At 39.5% G+C, this 26100-nt stretch overlaps 1 protein-coding gene across 9 annotated transcripts in view; it reads left to right on the top strand.

Moving 5' to 3' along the window:
- GRIP1 (glutamate receptor interacting protein 1) overlaps positions 1-26100 on the top strand; it is a 463528-nt gene that overhangs the window by 319788 nt on the left and 117640 nt on the right. For 6 of the 9 annotated variants that reach the window (XM_060777497.2, XM_060777495.2, XM_060777501.2 and 3 more), the window contains exon 2: positions 14719-14799. The exons of the other annotated variants lie outside the window; for them this stretch is intronic. In XM_060777497.2, the coding sequence (XP_060633480.1) occupies positions 14719-14799 (81 nt within the window). The remainder of the gene's footprint in view (positions 1-14718; positions 14800-26100) is intronic. 9 annotated transcript variants of the gene reach the window in all.

Raw genomic sequence — 26100 nt, 5'->3', positions numbered from 1 at the left:
TCCAGCAAGCAAGCAAAAGAATGAGGAAGTACTCCATCACTGTCACAATTAAATAGTGAAGCGACAGCTCCTTGGTGACCAGAATACCCTCATGAAGTTGGAATGTTAAATAGCTTCTGTGTGTCTGTCTATATATGTTGTGTGTCTATGGTATTGAATGTTTGCCATGTATATGTACACTGTAATCCGGCCTGAGTCCCCTACGGGGTGAGAAGGACAGAATATAAATACTGTAATTAAATAAATAAATGTCCTTATGGGGAAAAGAAAAGAAAGCATGTTTCTTGAGAGGGAGAACAAGTTACTTGAAGGCTAGTAGTTAGACCATTAAAATGTTTTTGACCTAAAATTCTTATGAGCTTGATAGTCTGGAAGTAATTGCTATACTTTGAAGGAAATATCAAGTGCAGAAAAGTAGAACAAAAGTAACAGTTTCTAAATGTGCTATTTAGAGTAACTGTTTAAAATGCATTAGGAGCTACTAGCTATTTAAAATTGGGCTCTTTGAACCATTGAATAGAAGGTGATTGATTACTTCATTGATGATTTGTCCACAGACTCCCTGACAAGCCTGAGTGAAAAAGGGCAATTTATGTGCATAACAGATTGTTGACATTTTGCGGGTTTATGAAGCAGATAATTTAGGCCATGTATATTACACATCTGAAAGGAAATGCGCTGTCTCTTTCCTTTATTACTTTTTCTAGTGTAGTCGAATAGTAGTGGGTGACAGTAGCCAACTCCTGGCTCCAATTTTATTATTTAAAATTAAACTTTTGAGTGTAGACCTCCCAATCTTTAAAAAAGAAACATTTGTCTGAAAATATTAATTATACTAAAGTTTCGAAATCATCTTCAGATCTTGCAAAAGAGCCAGTTTTTAGCAACTTTCTGGAAATAGTATCATCACACCTTTTTTACTTGAATATCTCACCCACATTTTGTGAACATGAAATATTTAACATTTTCCTGCTTTTAATTTGCTTAGCACTTGGCATACATTAAGGCCAGAAATTTCCTCTTTAGATGAGTACTTTGCTTTATTTGATCAAGGCCATGCTGAGGTTTCTTTGAAAAAAATATAGTATTGCTGCTATGGCTATGCATACTTTCATAACTATTAGGGTAGCACTGAGGAGCCCTTTGAATACATATTCCAAAATTACTGTTTGTAAAATTATGTAGTTCCCAATGAAAACTGAAAAGGAAAGAGGAGGGGGTGGCTGGCATTTTTTTCATTAACATTTTCCTCATCAAGAACATTTGTACTTCGGTCGTTCATGCTACAAAAAGAAATCCCTAGTCTGGTCCCATAGTTTCTTAAACGTTACCTTAGATTCTTGATCCCATGACAAGCTGTCATTTATGGTGAATTGCAGTCTCCGTATAGGCTGATTGGTCAGTTTCTGTGAATCTTTTATCCATGTCATGTGAGAATGACACCTTGAATTGTTGGAAATAGCAACCTTCTCAAGCCTCCACTAGTTATTTGTTATGTATATAATTGCCTACTGTATTGTATCTGTATATTGGTTTGCAATTTTGCCTGACCTCTTTGGTGTGAGAGGGGCTGCGGACCATGTGATGAGAATTGGGCATGTTCAGGACTCTGACTCCATTTTAGTTCAGTGTTTGCTTTAGACTTCAGTGAATGTAGAAGCCATTAGACACTTAGAGAGAGTAGAAGCCATCTATTTGCTTTAGAAGACTGCAGAAACAATTCAGTTTGGACTAAACAGAGAGGTGCTTTGGACTATGGGCTATTGTTTCTAAGGAAGATGTCCTGTGTTACCTACAAAAAGAAACGACAAAATCCTGTGGTATCTGGATTCATAAGCAAAGTCCCTGTATGCTGAATGAATGAAGTTTTGTGAGTAACCCAACTCCGTTACTTTTAAAGAAGACTGTTTATTTTGTCTCTTGAGAGCATGATTTAAAGTAGTGGTTTCCAACCTTTTTTGACCAGGGACCACTCTCCAACACTAGTACCAAAAGGGTTACAAATCAATTTGGGGTGCTGATTTAGAAAATCGCATTGGATAGACCACATCAACTCTAGTTTCCGATACAGAACATATGCCATGGTCAGCTACTGAGAAGTAATGGCAGATGTGTGTGTGTGTGTGTGTGTGTGTATGTGTATGTGTATGTGTATATATATATATATATATATATATATATATATATATATAGTATACTGTGTATATTGTTTTATATGCTTTGATGTTTTATATCTTGGTGTTATGTTGTTTATTTTATTGCAATTTGTATTGTTATATTGTAATTCTTGTTCAGGCTTGGCCCCATGTAAGCCGCTCCGAGTCCCCTTTGAGGATATGGTGGCAGGGTATAAATAAAGTTTATTATTTATTATTATTATTATGGTGCGAAAGGAGCAGAAAGAAAATAAATAAAATAAAATGATGAGGAAGGAGGATTGCATAACAGATTTTCCTCCTCTGATTTAAAGGCAAATATATTTTAAGGGGGTGTAGAAGTTTTTGGGCAACTAAAGGAACACTTCTGAAACTCTGCTGAATATATATATACACACACATTTGCATGTCTTTGTCCCTAGCATACCTAGGTACATACCTAGGTACATCGGTTTAACAGCTGAGAGACCTAGTTGCCTTGCATGAATGCTGGTAAATGCCATTTTCAAAAAGGGTTATGACTTCTAACAAGGTCATGCCTTTCCTTTGACCAGTGTTTTTCCAAAAAAAGGTTATGAAGCTCATTTCCCAAATGGTTATGGAGATTCACATTTTCCAAAATGAAAAGCCATGGGTCAACTGACAAAACAAAATAATAGATTTGTGCTCAGAAATATACAACAACCCGTCACCTTATGGGGACCCCATGAATTTCATAGGATTGTATTAGACAAGGCATAATTTGTATATTTCCTCTGAAATATAGTGTACAGCACTTGGTGTTCATTGATGGCCTCCTGTTCAAGTCATACCCAGAACTGACCCTACTTCACTTCCAAGATTCCCAGATGGGATCTTTAGGCTCTATTTTAAAATATATGCACACATATAAGTACCTTAACATATACAATTTGAATTGAAATCCTGTTTTGGTAGTCTGTTTTGTTAATGTATAAGTACTAATCCTATATCTAAAAAGGTTTGAATCAAAGAAAGAACATTGTATAGAAAATACAGGCAGCTGTAAAGCTAGAGCTTGCCTTCAAAGTTTTCCGAAGAACTGAGATTCCCAGGGAATTCTGAAGAGTTCTAAAGACACATATGCTACATGGTGAAATATACAAGACAAGCTTTGATGGCATAGAAAAAGGGAGAGGAATTTTAAAGAGGGGGTTAGGGAGAAGGTGAAATATTAAAAAAAAGTATTTCGAATGGGCAAGAAGGTGAATTCCAACTATATTCACTGAGTGTAAGGATTGCTTTGGGCATTCAGGAAACTTTATCACCTCCATTATTGACATGAATGGATGTTCTCACCTGCTGCAAATAGCATATATATTTGAGGGCAGTGTCAGTCTAAATTGGGACCTTACCAGGAAGCAGAAAGTTAAAACCCTGCTTTTTCAGTGCACTTTCTATTTAATGCTGTAGCCAGTTTAGTTGCTCATTGTGGGCTTGGTGCTGAATCATAGCCATAAAATAGATTCAGCACCTTGGACAACTCCTTTAAACTGTGCAAAAGCTGGAATATCTTGGAGCTTCTTGGTGCCTTTAGACTTTGCAGATGTGAAATATGTGGCTACAGTTTCAATCAGCTTGCATAGCAGCAACATCCATATTGCTCTCTTTCTTTCAGCATTCATATTAACACTGAATAATGTCCTCTCCGTCTTTTAAAAATTAATCTGAAAACACAGAGCACAGTTGGAGCTGTTGTTGTTTGCCTTTGTCATCTGTGCCACTTTCATTCTTTACTCAGAAAAGGCAGACATGCCCATTGAATGAAGTAGGATGGTCACATCCATCCATGATCCCAAATGCCTCTTTCAGGTCATATGTTTGTCAAAATGGTGACCAGAAGAGACACAATGTGTCTTCTACAGCATTATTTTGAGAAATCTACAACTGGGAAAAGTTATTTTGAGGAGGCACTTCAATGGGAATCAGAGAGATTTTTAGTTCTTTTGTGGTATTTTATGTTTTGGGAAAATAATTGCCCCAAAATAATGCCAGAGAATGTTTTACGAAAAGGGGGTGTTCGGGGGACTTTAGATTAGGAAATGGCATTTGGTTCTGGGAGACTGGAGTTTGGGGGCCACATAGTTACTAGCCCATGAAGGAGTACATGAAGTTATAAGAGTCCCAATTCCCATCTATTTGGTAACTCCCTTACTGAGTTTGTTCAAGGCACAGAGGTAACTGGGTTCACCCTCTTTGAACCTAGTCCTTTAAGTCCTTGGAGCTCGGACTTCCAGTGTGGCTTCTCCCCCACCCCATTAACACTACCTCCTACTTTTCATTTCCACTTTTAAAAATAAATTCCTCCCCTCTACTACTCCTGTTCATCTTATATATAGCTCATATTTACTTTACAGACCATTGGGGATTGATATGTCTGCATATAGGGTTCAAATGACCATATCATAAAGACAAGAATGCGTAGAATTAGCCCATCTGAAAGCACTTCATGTATTTTTTTGAAATTGTGTTTGTATGTGCCTTTAGTCACCTGTCAATTTGTGGCAACTCCATGAATTTCTTAGGCAAGGAATGCCTTTGCCAGTTCCTACATCTGAAATATAGTGTTCATTGGTGGTCTGCCATCCAAGTACTAAACAGGGATGATCTTGCTTAACCTCCAGGCAGGAGTTGGTGCTCTTCGGGTATTTAGGCCATTATTAACAAAAAAAATAATAATTGCAATAACATCAACTCTTCCTTTAGGGTTGAATCTATCTCTGCATCAATGTATCCTCAATCTGGCATTCCTTCATCTCCTTTCCATCTGGAAGAACCCAGTTGATATCTCAAGAAGCCTTGGGAAATTACAATAGAGCTTGTCCTAGAAATCCTGGAATGACTGCCATGTCTTTGCACTGTGTTGATAGTTCTGTAAAAAAAGAATAGAAGGAGGAGGAGGAAGAAGATGAAGAGAAGGGAAGGGAGGAAGGCAGGGACAGAGGGAGGGAGTTCAACTTCGATAACTGTTCCAAAGGTCATTTAAACTGATATGAATGCATGCCAAGTTCTTTCTTTTCTGTTGTCGCATGTATGAAATTGGAAAAAAAATGCTGTAAACATTTTAGTATATGCAGATAGTACTGAAAGATTTAATTTCATACTTTCTGGAAGATAAAATGAATTGTTTCAGAATAAGTGATCCACAAAGCTTTTAGTCACAAGGACCAATATCAAGTTGTCAACTTACAATATACAGTTCTATAAAGATCACTAGCTATAGATAGATAAAAAAAATAATTCAGGCAAGCAGGCATGATATATACAGCATTTTATAGCAGCAATGCTACTGACAGTTTTACTTAAAAAATTGAATAACATGTAGCTTTTCTACATAATTGGATAGTTTCTATAAATAAACTCCCCCACAAAAATATCTATGCTTGGGGTCCATCTCTGTGCCAATGGAAAATACAGTGGTAGTTAGCTAGATCAAAAGGAATTTTCTGTAGTCACAGAGTTAAGGGAATTGCTGGCACAGCAGTTGCTTCAGAACAACATAATGACTTGCTAGAAATGGTTTGTTTATCGCAGGCTGTCTAATCTCTCAGCCAGAGGAAATTAAAAAGAATCTATTCACTTAATGAATGCAGTTCAAGGAATGCATCTTCATAGGAATGTTATTTCTACTGTAGAATGAGATGTATATAGTTACCTATAATATGATACCACTGGAAATGAGAAAAGTAAAATATGCATACGTGCATGCTTGCACCAGTCTGAATACATATCATTTCATTTTGGGTTATAGGCATTACATTTGCTTAAGCTTTTTAGGATTATTCATTAGTTAGTAATGATCAGAGGTGGGAAATCTGTTTTCCTGGCGAAGCCAACAATTCTGCCTAAACTCAAAACAAAAGTTAATTTTGGAATATAGGAAAAGTTCCTTTTTTGGACAGTGGAAGAAGTTACTGTAACTAATTTTGGACTTTGGCTGACCATATTTACTAGAAAATTCCTTGGAAGACCTCACTACATGTGGATACTCAGAGAAGACTGTGCAGAAACTTTGCAGGTGTCTTTTTCCTTCCAATGTAATTTCCAAACAGCAGTAAACTCTTTTCTCAGGGAAATAATAATAAACATACTCTCCATCCCTTAATGGAGTTGTAGTCCATCTATTACAAGATCCCATTTCTACAAGCTTACTGCCAATTCCATTGGGAATTTCATAAGTGGGGCACAGTGGCAATTGTCACCAGATCAAATTATACTAACATCCTTCACAATGTATTCTCGAAAGCTTTCATGGCCAGAATCACTGGGTTGTTGTAGGTTTTTTGGGCTACATGGCCATGTTCTAGAAGCATTCTCTCCTGACGTTTTGCGTGTATCTATGGCAAGCATCCTAAGAGGTTGTGAGATCACAACCTCACAACCTCTGAGGATGCTTGCCATAGATGCAGGCAAAACATCAGGAGAGAATGCTTCTAGAACATGGCCATATATCCTTCACGATTTTGAAAAGCACTCAAAAGAGAGTTTGGCATCTGCCTTGGATGCCAAAATCAAGTCCCATTATATGCAATGCTCAAGTACCATTATATGCAGTGGTGTTATAAAATGACATCCCGTATCAATGTCAAAATCTAGGTTTGCTTTTTTTTTTTTATTGAAGGGAGGGAAGTATTTTTGACCAGTGGTTGGATGGATCTGCTGATGCAGAATCCATTAATATGGAGTGCTGACGATTCATGAATATCAGGGACTCAATGACTATTTCTATAATCTGCTTCTTGATGGGCTTCCCTGTAATTAGTCTTGAAATGCGCTGCATGTATGTTCTTATCTTGAACTCCAGCATCATTCAGCCTGAAACTCCTAGAAATTGTTTCAGTAATAGCTGACATATGCCAGAGTAGCTGTTGGTTTTTTAAAAAGTTTATATTTAAGTGCTGTGATATTACCATCACATTCCAGAAACTAATGAATAAACACTATGCTGCAGGGGCATATTAAGGGCATATGCAAAGATGCCTTCCACAGAAAGCAGTTGAGTTGTGTATGTATATTTTTAGCTAGCGCTGCTGCTTTTTTGAATAATGACTGAAATCCAGGGAGCCCTTGTTGAGTAAACTTGGGGACTATTTCCTTTTCTATGCTGTCTCCAAAATTCTCATTCTCTGAGGTCACCTAGAATGGATGTAATTTACATTTGAGAAAAGCTTGCCACATGGTTTGTGGAGCTACATAGAAGAAGGGGTGCATCTCACACAAGTAGGAAAACACTTTTTTGCTCACAGACTCGCAAACCTCATTAGACGCACTTTAAACTAGGTCCACCGGGGGAGGGGGACAACAGCCTTGCGAACGCTACTTTACCCATAATGTCTGGGAATCGCCAGAAGGCTAAACGGAGGGCTGCACAAACACAACAAGGACCACGTACCAAAAGCACAATAATCCCAATTAAACAGCTCAAGGGAAGATCCCAGGGGCTCACATGTCTTTACACTAATGCACAGAGCATGGGAAATAAACAAGACGAACTCCAGCTTCTAGCACAACACCACAAATATGATATCATAGCCATCACTGAAACCTGGTGGGATGACTCCTATCGCTGGAATGTAGATATCGAGGGGTATAACCTCTTTCACAGAAACCGAACAAAGGGGAGAGGAGGCGGAGTAGCCTTATATGTCAAAAACTCTTATGCTGCAGAAGAAATTCAAGACAGCAATCTGGGAAACCAGCTTGAAATCATCTGGATAAGAATCAAGGGAACTGGGACTCAAAAAGATGTCGTTGTAGGCGTCTACTACAGACCCCCAAGCCAGGAGGAAGATCTTGATGAAGTCTTCTGCCAACAGTTGACCAAACAGGCACAGAAAAGAGATGTAGTAGTCATGGGCGATTTCAACTATCCCGATATTTGCTGGAAAACAAACTCGGCCAAGAGTACAAGGTCCAACAAATTTCTCGCTTGCCTTGCAGACAATTTCATGGTCCAGAAGGTAGAAGAGGCAACAAGGGGATTGGCTACTCTTGATCTCATCCTAACAAATGTGGAGGACCTGATCGATGCGGTCGAAGTGGTAGGATCCTTAGGGGCAAGTGACCATGTGCTCCTGCAATTTGAGGTACAAAGGAAGGCCGAAACTAAGACAAGTCAAACCCGCATTTTGGACTTTAGGAGAGCTGATTTCCAAAAAATGAAGGAAACGCTGAGCAGCATTCCGTGGACACAGATACTAAAAGACAAGGGAGCTACGGATGGATGGGAACTTCTCAAGAGTGAAATACTCAAGGCGCAATTGCAAACCGTGCCAACAAAGAGAAAAAATAGGACAAGTGCAAAGAGGCCAGAATGGATGTCCAAAGAACTTCTAACTGTGCTAAGACACAAAAGAGACATGCACAAGAAGTGGAAAAAGGGAGAAATCACCAAAGAAGAATTCAAACAAATAGCCAACACCTGTAGGGAAAAGGTCCGCAAAGCTAAAGCAAAAAACGAGCTCAGACTTGCCAGGGACATTAAAAACAATAAAAAGGGCTTCTATTCTTATGTCAGTAGAAAAAGGAAAAACAAGGAGGCGATAGGACCTCTTCGAGGAGAAGATGGGGCAATGCTGACAGGGGATAGGGAAAAGGCAGAACTACTTAATGCCTTCTTTGCCTCGGTCTTCTCACAAAAAGAGAGTCTTCAACCTCAGCAAGATGGAGTGGATGAGGGATTGGAGGACATCCAACCCCAAATTGGGAAAGAAGTCATCCAGGAATACCTGGCCGCTCTTAATGAGTTCAAGTCCCCAGGGCCAGATCAACTACACCCAAGAGTACTGAAGGAACTAGCGGAAGTCATTTCGGAACCATTGGCAACCATCTTTGAGAGTTCTTGGAGAACGGGAGAAGTTCCAGCAGATTGGAGGAGGGCCAATGTGGTCCCAATCTTCAAGAAGGGAAAAAAGGATGACCCAAACAACTACCGTCCGGTCAGCCTCACGTCGATACCGGGCAAGATTCTGGAAAAGATTGTTAAGGAAGCGGTCTGCAAACACTTAGAAACAAATGCAGTCATCGCTAATAGTCAACATGGATTTATCAAAAACAAGTCATGCCAGACTAATCTGATCTCTTTCTTCGATAGAGCTACAAGCTGGGTAGATGCGGGGAATGCCGTGGATGTAGCGTACCTGGATTTCAGTAAGGCCTTCGACAAGGTCCCCCATGACCTTCTGGCAAGGAAACTAGTCCAATGTGGGCTAGGCAAAACTACGGTGAGGTGGATCTGTAATTGGTTAAGTGGACGAACACAGAGAGTGCTCACTAATGCTTCCTCTTCATCTTGGAAAGAAGTGACGAGCGGAGTGCCGCAGGGTTCCGTCCTGGGCCCGGTCCTGTTCAACATCTTTATTAATGACTTAGATGAAGGGCTAGAAGGCATGATCATCAAGTTTGCAGACGACACCAAATTGGGAGGGATAGCCAATAGTCCAGAGGACAGGAGCAGAATTCAAAACGATCTTGACAGATTAGAGAGATGGGCCAAAACTAACAAAATGAAGTTCAACAGTGACAAATGCAAGATACTCCACTTTGGCAGAAAAAATGAGATGCAAAGATACAGAATGGGGGACGCCTGGCTCGAGAGCAGTACGTGTGAAAAAGATCTTGGAGTCCTCGTGGACAACAAGTTAAACATGAGCCAACAATGTGATGTGGCGGCAAAAAAAGCCAATGGGATTTTGGCCTGCATCAATAGGAGCATAGTGTCTAGATCTAAGGAAGTAATGCTACCCCTCTATTCTGCTTTGGTTAGACCACATCTGGAATATTGTGTCCAATTCTGGGCACCACAATTCAAGAGAGATATTGACAAGCTGGAAAGTGTCCAGAGGAGGGCGACTAAAATGATCAAGGGTCTGGAGAACAAGCCCTATGAGGAGCGGCTTAGGGAACTGGGCATGTTTAGCCTGAAGAAGAGAAGGCTGAGAGGAGATATGATAGCCATGTATAAATATGTGAGAGGAAGCCACAGGGAGGAGGGAGCAAGCTTGTTTTCTGCTTCCTTGGAGACTAGGACACGGAACAATGGCTTCAAACTACAAGAAAGGAGATTCCATCTGAACATTAGGAAGAACTTCCTGACTGTGAGAGCCGTTCAGCAGTGGAACTCTCTGCCCCGGAGTGTGGTGGAGGCTCCTTCCTTGGAAGCTTTTAAACAGAGGCTGGATGGCCATCTGTCAGGGGTGATTTGAATGCAATATTCCTGCTTCTTGGCAGGGGGTTGGACTGGATGGCCCATGAGGTCTCTTCCAACTCTTTGATTCTATGATTCTAAGGGAAGTTCATGTAAGTTACTTCTTAGATTGTAGCTTCCAGAATATTCAAGCTAGATGGCCATTTGTAATACAGTAGAGTCTCACTTATCCAACATAAATGGGCTGGCAGAATGTTGGATAAGCAAAAATGTTGGATAACAAGGAAGGATTAAGGAAAAGCCTATTAAACATCAGATTACATTATGATTTTACAAATTAAGTACCAAAACATCATGTTTTACAACAAATCAACAGAAAAAGCAGTTCAATACATGGTAATGATATGTAGTAATTACCGTATTTACGAATTTAGCACCAAAATGTTGCAATGTATTGAAGCAGCCATGGATCCGGGTGGGAGGCAAACTGCATTGGATAATACAGAACACTGGGTGAGCGAAGGTTGGATAAGCTAGACACCGGATTTCTGGAAGTTGTGTTCATTATGTTTTCCAAACTTTGAGGAAAGGAGGCTCCTCATGTCAGGAGCGACTTGAGAAACTGCATGTTGCTTCTGGTGTGAGAGAACTGGCTGTCTGCAAGGATATTGCCCAGGGTATGCCCAGATGTTTTATCATTCTGTGGGATGGCTTCTCTCATGCCCCTGCACAAGAAGCTGGAGCTGACAGATGGGAGCTCACCCCACTCCCTGGATTTGAACTGCCGACCTTTTAGTCAGCAGTCCTGCTGATTAACCCATTGTGCCACCAGGGGCTCCATTAGCATCCACTTTCAGGTTGTGTCTCTTTTTGCCCCATAAACAGAGCAGCAAGATCCCATTTCAGAGATATGCTATAGTCAATGCCAGATCTGTTTCCTCCTGCCAACTAGCATGGGCTGGATTGATTCCTGGCTCCAGGTGCATCTACACTGCAGAACTAATTCAGTTCAACACCACTTTAACTGCCATGCCTCAATGCTGCGGGATGTATAGTTTGGTGAGACATCAGCACTCTGACAGTGAAGATTAAATACCTTGTTAAACTGCATTAATGTTATAGTGTCGGTGTACCCCCCACATTGTAGAATTCTAGCCTTAGCTAGCTATAATATTTGCAAATGGCAAAGTGAGAGGATATAATATTTCGGATGAAAACTTGTCATGCTTCATTTTATATGATTAAAAGTGGCATAGAATAGTAACAATCTTCGTGTCTATTGATTGCTTTACCTGTTCAGTTCCCATCTGTTTCACACCGTATGCCTCTTCATTCATTTGCTTATGGTGAAGGGAATTCCCCATCCAGTGAATTGGCCTGAATAAAAAATTCTAACTTTTTGCACCTGATTCTATAACATATTTCAAAATCCTTCCTGAATTAAACTTTTATTAAATGTACCTCTTTCCCTTTAATGCATAAGCTAAAATATGCTGACAATATTTGCCTACTGCTTCAGCAAAATGTGAATCCACCCCTACTTCCTAGTTTTACAAATGCCAAATGCAAACACATTCAGTTAGGTTGAAAAACACTTTAAAACACATTACAATAACATTGATTAAAGAGAGTAAGATATAATTGGGCTATATTTAGGTTTTACCTTGATTGATGATGCTCTCTCAACTCCCTTAGGTTTTCTCATCACAGTATTTCCAACTACAGCCATGGGAACAGTCAAGGAACAGTCAAATGCCTCCTGAAAACATCATTAAGCAGATATGCCCACCCAAACCATTTGTTTCAGGAATGCTTACCCAATTTCTCTCTAATTATTTTGATCTCTGAATTATATGGCCTTGTTTGTTGCAGTCAGAACCATGCCCTTGGAATCTGTTCTGCTTCCAGTTTCATTCTTTGACTTGTGCTGCATCTATATCTATATGGTAGAACTAATGCAATTTGACACCACTTGAACTGTCATGACCCAATGCCAAAGAATTATGGGATCTCTAGTTTGACATTGTCTACAGAAAGTGCTGGTATCTTATTAAACTTCAAATCCTATGATTCCATGGCATTGAGACATAGCAGTGAAAATGTGTTGATTCTACAGTGTTCAATAAGAGTGTTGCACATACTAGAAGAGCGTGTCCAGTATCATTTGGTGTCCCTTCACTTTTTTTCAGTTTGCATAATAAAAAAAAGGACACCAAAGTGAAAGACATGATGTGCTTGGTTGGGCATTTGATGGTCTGTTTACATTATCACATGTCTATTTGCTCATATACATTTGCCAGTTCTGTGTTCAGTTTTTTCTTATTCTGCATGTTCAATTGAAAGTGACCATTTTGTTGGCTTCCTATGGCACACTGGTGAATAAAGGAGAAAAGTTTGCCAGTTACAGAGCTAACACAATTATTCTCTCCCCTTAGAGCAGTGTTTCTCAACCTTCCTAATGCCACAACCCCCTTAATACAGTTCCTGATGTTGTGGTGACATCATACTTCATAACTGTAATTTTGCTACTGTTATGAATCGTAGTGTAAATATCTGATATGCAGGATGTATTTTCATTCACTGGACCAAATTTGACACAAATACCCAATATACCCAAATTTGAATACTAGTGGGCTTGGGAGGAGGATTGATTTTGTCATTTGGGAGTGGTAGTTGCTGAGATTTATAGTTAACCTACAATCAAAGAGTATTCTGAACTCCACCAACGATGTAATTTAACCAAACTTGGCATACACAACTCCCATGACCAACAGAAAATATTGGAAGGGTTTAACCTTGAGTTCTGGAGTTGTAGTTCACCTACATTCAGAGAGCACTGTGGACTCAAACAATGATGGATCTGGACCAATCTTGGCAGAGATACTCAATATGACCAAATGTGAACACTGATAGAGTTTGGGCAAAATAGACCTTGACATTTGGGAGTTGTAGTTGCTGGGAATTATAGTTCACCTACAATCAAAGAGCATTCTGAACCCCACCAAGGATAGAACTGGGCCAAACTTCCCAAACAGAACCCCCATGACCAACAGAAAATACTGTGTTTTCTGATGATCTTTGGCAACTCCTCTAACACCCCCTCACAATCCACCCAGGGATCCTGACCCCCAGGTTGAGAAACGCTGCCTTAGAGACAGGAATGGATGCACTCATCTCACATACACATTTTCTGTCCTGACTTGCCCTTCCCTTCTGCCTATATGAGTGAAATGTCTGGAAGAAAGCATGCTTTTTTGTCTCCTTTGCGTTCCTTTTTTTTAAAAAAAAAAATCCAAATGTGGTTTTAAATTATTCTCACCACTCTCGCTTCCATATTGCATGAAAATGAATGGCCTTCCCACTTTGAAGTAATTTCCAAAGGAGTCCTAGATGGTATAAGAGATAAATACTGTAATCAGTAAAAGGGAAAAAATGAAACCTCTAGAGGGTCAGTCCAAAAGAAAAAAAAACCCTATATTTTATTAATCTGCTGGGCTTCTTTTCCCTGCATCTTGGGAAGCCACACGAGATAACACTAGTCTTTGATATCTCTATCCATTTATTCTTAAAGTATGTAAATATGCATATGGTTAAAACTAATTGGCCCTCCCAGTTCAAAGGGAAAAATGCAAATAGAAGTACTTGATGGTGCTTTAAGAAGTGCTTGAGAGCCAGAATGGGATCTAATCTTCTATTATTTTTATTGCTTATTGAACAAGTGCAGTAAACACTGTTCAGTTGCACAACTTTCTCAGACAATTTCTTGATCCCTATTTTCGCAGGGCCCAGATGCTGAATACTCTTTTCCTGGGTTGCTGTAGGTTTTTTGGGCTATATGGCCATGTTCTAGAAGCATTCTCTCCTGATGTTTCACCTGCATCTATGGCAAGCATCCTCGCCACACACACACTCCCTTTCCAAAGCAAAGAGTCAATTTTGGCAGCAGACTAAAGCAGGCTTTTGTGTTGAGCAGGTTTACATGCAGGGAGGGGGCTCTTGTTTCGTGCTTGTTTCGTACAGAAAAATACGGTAGAAACAGTAGGAACAAATTCTGTGCACAACTTTAACATACAGTGCAAATATCTATCTTTTCATTTCAAAATGGCATCAGGAAGTGATCACATGGTCCTTTGGGTTGCTATTTTGACCAAGAATTTGTGAGGCAGGCCAACTTAAGTTTATGCTCATTTTGAGGGGCATGGGTAACTGATGAAATAGCTATGACAGCTGAGATCACTTGATAGAAATGTGGTAATTTAATTCTAATACTACTTTATAGACAAGGGTCCCCCCCCCCCCAAATACTGCCACATTGTGAAGTGGCAATCTCATTCATTTGAGAAGTCAGGTGAAATACATGGCTTAAAACTGAGCTTTTGAATATTTTCTGTGTTTCAGATGAGAGCCCATATACTAAATCTGCAAACCAGTCAAAACCACCTGAAGGAGCATTGGCTGTAAGGAGGCAGAGTATTCCAGGTACATTGCTATTTTTAGTTTTGAATAGTTCTCAGTCCACAGTTTGAAGGAGATTCTTTGAATTCGTTAAGTGTTGCCTGCTCTTTATATGGAAATCACTTCAAATTGTTCAGACAGGGCATAGTTCTCATTTCTGCTCCTAATTATAGTCATGCAGTAAGAAGAAGATTCAGGTCGACAAGGCATGGCAAAAAAAATCTACAAGTGACTCCTTTCATGCTTTCGAAGGCATCTTCCTGTGTAGAGCTCATATATCTCATCAAGTGACTGATGACTGAATCCTGACTGTATCTTACAAGGAAGCATTGGCAAAGGAAATGCAAGACTATGCTTATTCCAAAAGTTGTAATGTTCAAAGATATTCATTCTTTGTACATCCCAGATTCCCACTAAACATATTTGTATCATTGTTTCCATAAGGTGCCAGATGTATTTAATTTTGGGTGCATTTGGCTAGGAAAAAGTAATGCCTGAGGCAATGTCTACATTTACCTGATTAATCTGGAGTACATGGCTCCAGAGCTGCTCTGATGCTGTCCAGGAGCATCCTTAATGTTAGAAAAATATGTCCTCATATTGGCAAATGAACAGCTTATGTTTCTATATTTTGCCATTATTTTTGAGAAGATGTGGTGGGGGGGATAAAGCTATATTTTGTAGAATGAGAATCAGAATCAGAATTATTCCTGTGCATTTGGTTTTTGCGACCTAAATGTAGATTTTTGTATTTATCTCTGCTGAATTTAATTAGTTAACTAAGGTCCTTATGAATTCTCTTGCTTTATTCTAACAAGTTAGCCAACTCTCCCAGTTTTGTGTCATTTGCAAACGTGATAAGGATTCTCTCCATCCCATCATCTGAGACTAGTCATTCATAAAAATGTTGAAGAGTAATATCCCTAGGACAGAGCCCTGGACACCCTGGACATTCCACAGATATATAAATCTCACTTGCCTAGTTTCCAACAGACCTCACAACCTCTGAAGTTGCCTGCCATAGATGTAAGCAAAACACCAGGAAAGAATGCTTCTGGACAGCCCAGAAAACTCACAGCAAACAATTTATGGATTCACATGTCAGTGTGCCCATCTACTGAAAATTTAATCAGTTTGCTATCAATATATTATTAGGGACATTATTGCACTCATTTCACTCTGAATGTCAAATTAAACCAACACTATATACTCATATATTTACTAGACTCATAAAACAGTTATCTTTCTGAATATACTCTTCTCCCTATTTTTCAATGCTATATTCAAATGCATATTTGAAGATATAATTTACTTAAAATGTATAAAATTAAGTTAGCTAAAATATATTCAGATTTTTTAAGGTTCAAAATGTTTAGAAAATTTAAATTTGAGGAAAAAAAGAAATTGAGATACATTAATTTTGTGAGCAAGGATGTTTAAAGCACCTAATGCAAACTAACTGAAGCAATTTGTGGGAGTGAAAAGGTGCAGACATAACGGACTGATTCATCCATACCTAGCTTCTAAAAATGTGTGGTGTTCCATTAGCAATTCTTTCAGTGTCTCCCTTTATGTCTCTCACACATAGACAACCCTAGAGTGGGAAATACAGTACATGGTCTTATTACGGTCTTAACCTTTTGTGAATACATCTTACACTTTGAAGTAGAGAGAAAGACAGAATGCTTTTATGAGGAATACGAGAGTGTTCATCCAAAAGACGGAGACTTCCTTGTCAATTTACAATGTCGCTGCTGTTCCTGTTTTCTGCTGTGGCAGCACTCATGTAACTCCAGTCTGGTGTAACAAAATAATAACCCCTTCAAACATCAAACACATGTGAGAGGATAATGATAAAAAGTAAGAGACAGTGGAGGGTTGTAGGGTGGAGAAGGCGATGCTTTGTGCAATCAAAAAAGCTACTTTGTGTGACAATGTATACTAATCAAAACCATTACAATATGCAGCTTTATAACCTGAGAGCACTATAACATTTTGTAATCAAGTCCTTCCATTTTCCTTTTCTGATATAATTTTTATCTTATTTTTATTTATTTTCAGTACATTGTTCTATTTACAAAAAAAAAAAGAGTGGAAAAAAGATAGGAAACTTGATGTTCATGGGTAGAGGCAACTCCACCTTGCATTCACAATAATTGTCAAAGGCTTTCATGGCTGGAATCACTGGGTTATTGTAGGTTTTTCAGGTTGTATGGTCATGTTCTAGAAGCATTCGCTCCTGATGTTTTGCCTGCATCTGTGACAAGCATCTTCAGAGGTAGAGTGCATTACAGTAGTCCAACCTAGAAGTAACTAAGGCATGGAGCACCATGGTTAAGTCAGACTTCTCAACGTACTGTTGTACCTGGTGCAGAAGCGTTAATTGTGCAAAGGCCCTCCCAGCCACTGCTGACACCCGGGCTTCAAGCATCAACACTGAGTCCAGAAGGATGCCCAAACTGTGGACCTGTGCCCTCAGGAGAAGTGTGACCTGGATGACCTGTCTTGTCAGGATTAAATTTCAGCTTGTTAACCTTCATCCAGCCCGTCACAGTGGCCAGGCACTGGTCCAGGACCCAAGGGACTTCCTTGGAATTTGGTGGGAAAGAGTAGTAGAGTTGAGTGTCATCTGTGTAGAGATGGCACCAAACTCCAAAACTCTTGATGACTCCACCTGGCAATTTGATGTAGATGTTGAAAAGCATGGGGGATAGAATAGAACCTTGAGGGACCCCACAGGTCAAAGGCCAGAGGTCCGAGCAGAAATCCTCCATCTTCACCAACTGGGTGCAGCCCTCCGGGAAGGAGTGGAGCCACTGCAGAACAGTGTCCCCAAGGCCCTTTTTCATGCTCTTTTGCCATTAGTTATTTTATATTGAATTTTAATTAGTTCTGTCTCAACAAAACTAACTTTCAAGAAGGTCTTCAGAGAAGCAAATCACTGCTCTGATTTGCATTGTTTTTATTATGTTTCTTTAAGTCAGCTGTAATTTATGGCAATTCTATCAATATTTCTTCAGAAGAGGTTTGCTTTTCCTTCCTCTTGGCCTAAGAGAATGTGGCTTGCCCAAGGTTTCCATGGCTGAGCTGGATTTGATCCCCTGCTGTCCTAATCTAATGCAATGCCACGATGGCTCGCTATCCTGATTGACTCAAGTGGATCAAGCATCTTTTTCAGTTTAGCCTGTTTTTCTTGTTACTCTGCGAGAGGAACTGAAATGACAAAAAGGCTCAGTAGCGTGTCACAACAATCACTTGCTGCCAAAGGTTGTAAAAAGCCTTTTCATATTTGTTTACTTTGCCTTGAATTAGTTATTCCCATTTTGTGGCTACTTTGCTTCAATGGATATTTCTTGCAAAGATATATGAGGATATTCTGTTTGGTGACAGACAAATATTTCACATATCCTTGTGTCAGCACTGATGGGGCATATTTCTTCTTGGCTGTAATACCTGAAATACTTTAGTACAGAGAGTTATCTGCCATCTTACACATCTGTATGCATGTGTCTCAGCCAGCCTCAGCATCTCAAATGTAGGACCACAGGTATAAATCTCACAAGTTCACCCTTCTGGGATCACCTCCATTGTTCATGCAGGTTTGGCCAGAGTTGGAGAAATGACATATATTAAAGGAACAAGGTTAGAAGAGAGTATAAGTGAAAGAGCAAGATTGAATATCGAACTCCTATTTTTTCAACAACATATACAATTAACCATTTTGAGAACAATGTCTATCGAACTCCTAACCAAAAGGGAGAAGGATTGAATCCAGAATTAGTTGACTCCTGATGCAAAATGGAAAAATTCTAAAATATGAAATTCCCAAGAAATCAGAATAATCTAAATCCAGTACACTATGTAATGGCAATTTTTTCTCAGAATACATTTATTAATCAGATGATACATAATACTTAATGAGGGTTGTTGCAGGTTTTGTGGGCTGTATGGCCATGTTCTAGAAGCATTCTCTCCTGACATCCATGGCAGGCATCCTCAGAGGTTGTGAGGTCTGTTGGAAACTAAAAAAATTGAGTTTATATATCTGTGGAAAATCCAGGGTGGGATAAAGAACTCTTGTCTGCTGGAAGCAAGTGTGAATGTGAATTGGCCACCTTGCTTAGCAGTTGATGAGCTGACAGTTTTTAGGTGTGGCTTGTTTCTGCCTGGAGGAATCCTTCATTGAGAAGTGATTAGTTGTCCCTGATTGTTTCTTACATGGAGTTACCCTGTGATTGTGTGTTGTTCTTTAGTTATAGTTATAATTTTAGAGTTTTTTAATATTGGTAGTCAGATTTTGTTCATTTTCATTGTTTCTTCCTTTCTGTTGAAATTCTCCATATGCTTGTGGATTTCAATGCCTTCTCTGTGTAGCCTGACATGGTAGTTGTTGGAGTGGTCCAGCATTTCTGTGTTCTCAAATAATATGCTATGTCCAGGTTGGTTCATCAGGTGCTCTGCTATGCCTGACTATTTAATGTGCTTTAAAATGTTCAAAGCACATAAATAGATGTTCTCCATCAAGTACAGAAGCATAGAAGCGTTGCTATTTTAGATTACAACCCCTACATGCTGGCTGGTGGAATGCAGGAGTTGCAACTCCCAAAAAAATCAGTTTCAAGCTCTGGACTACCCTATTACTCAACTTCATAGTTAATTTGGTGGCTAGCACTACACATAATATGGAAATAAGCAGGTAAGCACCATAAATGTCAAAGTATTGGCATCTCTATCACGTGGACTACTTAAGTGTTCAAGAACATGATGTGTCTTTCCAAAAGAAAAAACTGAAGAAATTTGAAATAGGTGACATTATAAAATTGTTCAAGTTTCAATAATGCGTTTCCTTAAAAGATGTATATACTGGTTTTCAGTTAGAGAGGTGTGCACTGTTTTGAATAATCAGAAACCTGCTGAGAATCATGTGCCTCTCCAGTTGTTGTTGAATTGAAGCTCTCAACTCACCTCATTGTTGAATGTGCTGGCTAGACATACTGGGATACAACCCAACAATGTCTGGGGAGCTTCATTTTGTCCATCTCTGTGTTCAGTGGAGTTTCTCTTTAGTATAGTGTGCACTGAATTACAGTCTGAAATGAGTTATATAATTTTTGTTTCATTACGTTTGCTTTAACCTATTGATGTTAGGTTTTAAAATATTTGAGACAGTGTCATGTAGAAGATAGACCAAGCTGGTTTTCTGCTGCTCAAGAAATTAAGGCATGAATTAAGGAGTTCAGATTGCAAGAAAAACTTGCACCTGAATGCACCTTGATGATGAGAGCTATCTGAGAATGAAATAGCCCAGCTTAGACGGTGGTGGACTCTTCAGCCAAATCCACACAGGCCTTTGTCGCAGGAGAATCTGCATTTAAGAAATGTAGATTTTCCTGGGGACCTGTCCACACCCACCCCAGAAAGCAGACACTTTCTGGGGTGGGTGTCCAGATGTTCTCTTGGGATTAGCCCAAGAGAATGTCTGGAGGCCCTACCACCTCTCCAAAAGCCCCCAGACCCTTAGAAATGTAATAAAAGCTTTCCCAGCCTCCATTACAAGCCTCTGGCATCTTTCCCGGCATGGAAAAATGAAGCACCAGGAGAATGGGGGGAGGAGCGGTTTTCCTTCCCCCTGCCCCCTCCTGGTCTCCTGGCGTGTCATTTTGCTTGGTCTATAACCTCCCCACCCCCTCTCACAAATATGTAAATAAAAAATAATTTTATTTAATAAATTATTTATTATTTAAATAATAAATTGTTTAATTAAAATTAATAAAAAGTTTTATTACTTTTCTAAGACATCTGGGGGCTTCGGGGGAGGGGGTGGGTATTCCCACAGTTGTCTGGACAGCCCCTCCTTTATTGAGATAGATACCACAATAAAGGTCCTGTCTGGACGGGCCCTTTTTCTTTCAAGATCTTTAAACAATATTTCAATTGCCATCTTTTGAGTTCTTTAGCTATGAAGTCCTGTATTGCAGGTACTTGGTCTACAACACTGGTTCTCAACTTGGGGGTCCTCAGGTGTTTTGGCCTACAACTCTCAGAAATCCCAGCCAGTTTACCAGCTGTTAGGATTTCTGGGAGTTGAAGGCCAAAACATCTGGGGACCCACAGGTTGAGAACCACTGGTCTACATGGCCTTGGTGGTCCCTTTGAACTCTGTGACTATATACTGTTATCATTCTCTGTTCGTTATATCTGCATAGTTTTGCATATTGAACATCCATTTTTATGCTTCTTTTCCATTAACGTTTTTTAAAATGACAAACCATTATTTTAAATGAGGCTCAGGTACCTTGGACATTATTTACTCAGGTTGGTTTTGACTAACACCAGGACATTTTTATTTCAGTTTAAACATCATATTAGAATATTGCTGAAAGTTTGAAGGTAAGAGTGTAACCTCAGGCTACCACTGTCAGCTAACCAAACTACTTACGGTACATGTTGAATTCAAAGCACAAAATGCAAGCATAATATAGAAAGAATTGAACAATGCTGGATTTCTCATAATAACCTATCAATATATCTTGATCTACTTTCTGTTTTAGACAGTTAAATTATCCCTGTCGGCACCTTATTTGTAACATTATATTGATATCTCAGTGTGCAAAGTCCACAAATGACTAATTCTTTCATAAGGCTATATGGACCTGCTGAGAATATCAGCAATTAATTAAAATGAAGTGCAGTGTGGCTGTATCCAAATTGCAGTTTAAACATTTGTAAAAATTGCTCTTTCTCTCTCTCAGCATAGCTTATCACAGTAAAGTTGAATCACTATTTGGCTGTATTGTTTATTTTAATGACACAGTTAAATCTGCGTTTAAATTATGTGCCTAGAAAGCCGTTTACAAAACAAGAACTAAACAACAGGGAGACTCTGATGTAGGGTTCATAATAGTCAACAGTACTGTAGTGAATACACCCTGGTCCTAAATGACAAATAAATTCTTTGGGTTAAAATGTTTGGTCTGTTTTTGTCAAAACAGCTTATTCTTGTTCAGATTAGTACTAGGGTAAACTGTCTTTCTTGAATTAGAACAGATTTAAGCCAATGCCTAAGTACACTATGAATCTAATCCTGTATGTCTGCATAGAGTAGAGGAAACTGCTGACACCATAAACAAACAGGGCATGTCTTTGCAAAAACCTCTTTAAGAAAGTGTACTTATTGTGGCAGATTGATGACGATTTCAACTCGTGTTTAAATTACAGAGAGAAAAATATTGGAGGGGACTTTATGTAGATTGTTACTTTATTAAGGAGGAAATTATTCACCTAAAGATGGTAATAAATAACTTTCCTTCTGGCTTCTTTAAGAGCCTTATCCAGTTCACAAGATCCACCCCATGGAATTTGCTGCCATTCCAGGGAGCCTGCCAAAGCTAAGTCTTTTTAGCCTACCTCTCATGCCCAGGGCAACACAAAGTAATGGAAGTGCAATCACTTTTGCTCTGCCTGGTCTATTTATCTGCAGCTCCATCTGTTCCCATTTGGCCTCCCGGTGCCCTACTTATGGGTGGAAGGAATGAGGATGTAAATGTTAAAAAGCAGAACTTAATGATATGTGGGAAGAACTAGAAGAGATCCTTGAAAATATTAATGGAGGACAGACTTCCTGCATTGTATAACTCCTATGGAGTCCTGGGACTTGTAGTTTGGTGAGGAAATTGAACTCTCTGGTTGAAATTTCTAAATGCTACTCTCTAAACTGCTAATTCCAGACCGGAAGGATGGAATTTAGAGTAGCATGATAGCTACTGGGATGATCTTTCACAAAAAGACTTTGTAAAGGGACCTTCTTTGTCAGAGGCTTTGTTAATTGAAGTATGTTTTTATATGGCTAGACATCCTTCCTGAAAGCAGCTGTTTTGTGGTGTGTGCAAGGGAAGACATATAATTTAGTTGTGCAATAGCACAATAACAAATAAAGCTCTTCTCCTCCTCCTCCTCCTCCTCTTCTCCTTAAGCCTGTCTGAATAAAAAGGTTTTAGCCTACCATTGGATGGATAGGAGGAGGCTAATTTGGCTTTGAGTTCCAGAGTCAAGGGGCAGCCACCAAGAAGGCCCTTTCTCATGTTCCCACCAACCAAGTTTGAGGTGGTGGTGGGACTGAGAGAAGGGCCTCTCCTGAAGATCTCAGGGCCCTAGCAGGTTCATACAAGGGGATGCAGTCAGCCAAATAGCCTGGACCTGAACCATCTAGGGGTTTAAAGGTTATAACCAGCACTTTGAATTGTGCCCAGAAACAGACTGGCAGCTAGTGGAACTTCTGCAATAGTGGGGTTGTCAGTTCCTTGTACCAGCCCCAGTTAGCAACCTGGTTGCAGTTCTTTGGACCAGCTGAAGTTTCTGAGCACTCTTCACAGGCAACCCTATATAGAGCGTGTTACAGTAATCCAGACTGGATGTAACTAAGGTACATAGTTACTAGATGTTTCTAGATGTAACCATGTACCACCATGGGCAGATCTGACTTCTCAATGAATGAATGCAGTTGGCACACAAGTTTTAATTGTGCTAAGGCCCTCCTGGCTACAGCAGATACTAGGTTCAGTGGTGAATCCAGAAGGATCCCTAAACTACAAACCTGTGTCTTCAGGGGGAGTTTAACCCCATCAAGCACAGGATGGATTCTTATTCCCTGATCTGCCTTACAACTGACCAGGGACACCTCTGTCTTGTCTGGATTAAGTTTCAGTTTGTTTGCCCTCATCCAGTCCATTATGGCTTATCTATACTAAACATGGCTTATCTTTACAATTTGACATTATAATCAGTTTAAAATTATGACATCATAGAATGCTAGGATATTACTGTTGAATGATAAATTGTAGATCACTGACTTTTGAAAAAGTATAATCTCCAGAGAACTTTGTAATATGGTAAGAATATCACAGATGTTATGATCTGTAGACTATTTTAAGTCTGCATTTTGTTATTTGTAGTGTATATCCAAAACTTTTTAAAAACAAGAGAACTATGAATAATATATATTAATATTTGTGTTATTTCGATATTAAATAGTCTGTTGCTTCACTCTGATTCCCTAATTCCCTCACTCTGTTCCATGTTCAAGCTTGTCAGTATCCTTCTGATTGTCGAAGGCTTTCAGGGCCAGAATCACTGGATTGTTGTAGGTTTTTTGGGCTGTATGACCATGTTCTAGAAGCATTCTTTCCTGACGTTTTGCCTGCATCTATGGCAGGCATCCTCAAGGGTTGTGAGGTAGGTATTTTAGTGTAGGAAGGGAGCTCTCTTTTGATTTGTAATGGCTTTTTAGTTAATTTTTATTTTATGCACTACTAATGTATATGTTTAAGATATGTAAATATAAATTTATAGTAATCTAAAGTTTAAAAAGAAATAGAGATTAATGAATTTGAAAAATTTGTATGAAAATAATTCATGCATAGGTTTCACACTTTGCACATTTTTGCTGGTACAAAACATAAAGTTGGCAACAGTCTTGATTGAGCAAAACTTGGGGATTTTTCACATTCTTTGTTACATGCAATATCTTTCAAAAGTCATTTAAAAAGAAGCCTCCTTTCTATTCCAAAAGTATATTGGACAACATCAAGGTGTCCAGTGAGTTTGTGGTTGGGATTACACTGGATCAGTTTCAATTGGTGAGTACTGTTGATGTGGACAAGCTGCTGAGGCAAGCAAGGATGACAACATGCTTTCTTGATCCCTGTCCCTCTTGGCTGGTCATCCAGGAAGGAGATGCAATTAGATCTCAAACACAACAAATTATTAACGCATCTCTCAGAGAGGGGAATTTTCCACCTTGCTTAAAAAAAGCAGTAGTCCGCTGAAAAAGCCCTCCCTGGATTCCCTGGACCTTAAGAACTACAGACCAGTGTCTAACCTCCCTTTTTTGGTCAAGGTGATTGAGAAGGCAGTTTTCCTCCAACTTCAGGCAGTCTTGGATAACACAAACTTCCTTGACCCATTTCAAACCAACTTCAGAGCAGGATACAGAGTTGAGACTGGTATGGTTGCTTTAGTGGATGATCTCAATCTCAACACCGACAAGGAGAGTGTGTCCGTGTTGGTGCTTCTAGACCTCTCTGCGGCTTTCACTACTAGCGCCCATGGTATCCTTCTGGAATGCCTGGGGCGGTGAGGGCCTGGGTATCAGAGGCACTGTGCTCCAGTGGTTCCGGTTGTACTTCTCAGACAGGTTCCAGATGGTGATGCTTGGGCATAGCTGCTCCTCAAAAAAAAGCTGCTATGTGGTATCCCACAAGGTGTATTCTATCCCCAATGCTTTTTAATATTTACATGAAATCACTTGGAGAGATCATCCATAGTCATGGGACAAGGTGTTATCAGTATGCTGGTGACACCCAAATATATATTTTTGATACCTTCAGAAACGGCTTCAGCTAAGGATAGTGTGTGTCCTCTGAATGAATGCCTGGAGGAAGTAAAGGGCTGGATGAGAGAAACAAATTGAAACTAAATCCAGACAAAACAAAAGTGCTTGCCATCAAGGGTCCTAACCTGGCAGTGGAGGTGTGTTAACTAGTCTTGGATGGGGCTACACTCCCTCTCCCTCCAAAATCTGTATTTGCAGCTTGGGAGTGTTCCTGGATCCGTCTCTCCAAATGACAGTCCAAGTAGCCAGATTGGTTACAAGAACATCTAGGAGTGAGCATATTACACTGCTCCTAAAGTCAGTCCATTGGCTGACAGTTTCCAAGCAAAGTACAAGGTGTTGGTTTTGACCTTTTAAAGCCCTACATGGTTTGGGTCCAGGTTACCTTCAGGATTGCCTTCTCCCATACAATCTGCCCCCATACTTTGGTCCTCTGGGACAATTTGCCCTGACTGGCAACCACCACCCAGAGGACTACTATGGACCAACCTGCCGGTAGAGCTCAGCTGTCGGAATTTAAGATACAAGTGAAGACTTAACTCTTTTGACAGGCCTACCTACACAGTTTTAATGGTGAATTTTAAACTCCAGCGTATACCTTGTTTTTGTTTTGTGTATTTTGATACATATTTTATGGAGGTATGTTTTAATATGTGTATTTTACGGAGTGTTTTAAAATGATTATGTGTTTGCTTATGTTTTAGTAATGCTGTAACCCACCTTGAGTTGTGAGGAGAGGTCGGCAAAAAAAACCCAAAACTACTACTATGATGATGATGATGATGATGATGATGATTATTATTATTATTATTATATGACTGGTCATTTTATTATATTAATATCTTTTTCTTATTTATTTTCCTTTATTTTCCTACACTGATTATATGTATCAGTGTAGGTGACTATTTACAGTTTTTGTAACTAAGTTCCAGGTT

This window comes from Anolis sagrei, chromosome 5 (assembly GCF_037176765.1).
Source record: "Anolis sagrei isolate rAnoSag1 chromosome 5, rAnoSag1.mat, whole genome shotgun sequence".
In the NCBI taxonomy this organism is placed as follows: domain Eukaryota; kingdom Metazoa; phylum Chordata; class Lepidosauria; order Squamata; family Dactyloidae; genus Anolis; species Anolis sagrei.
The sequence above is the reverse complement of the archived record's forward strand: the minus strand, read 5'-3'. Positions and strand labels throughout refer to the sequence as shown.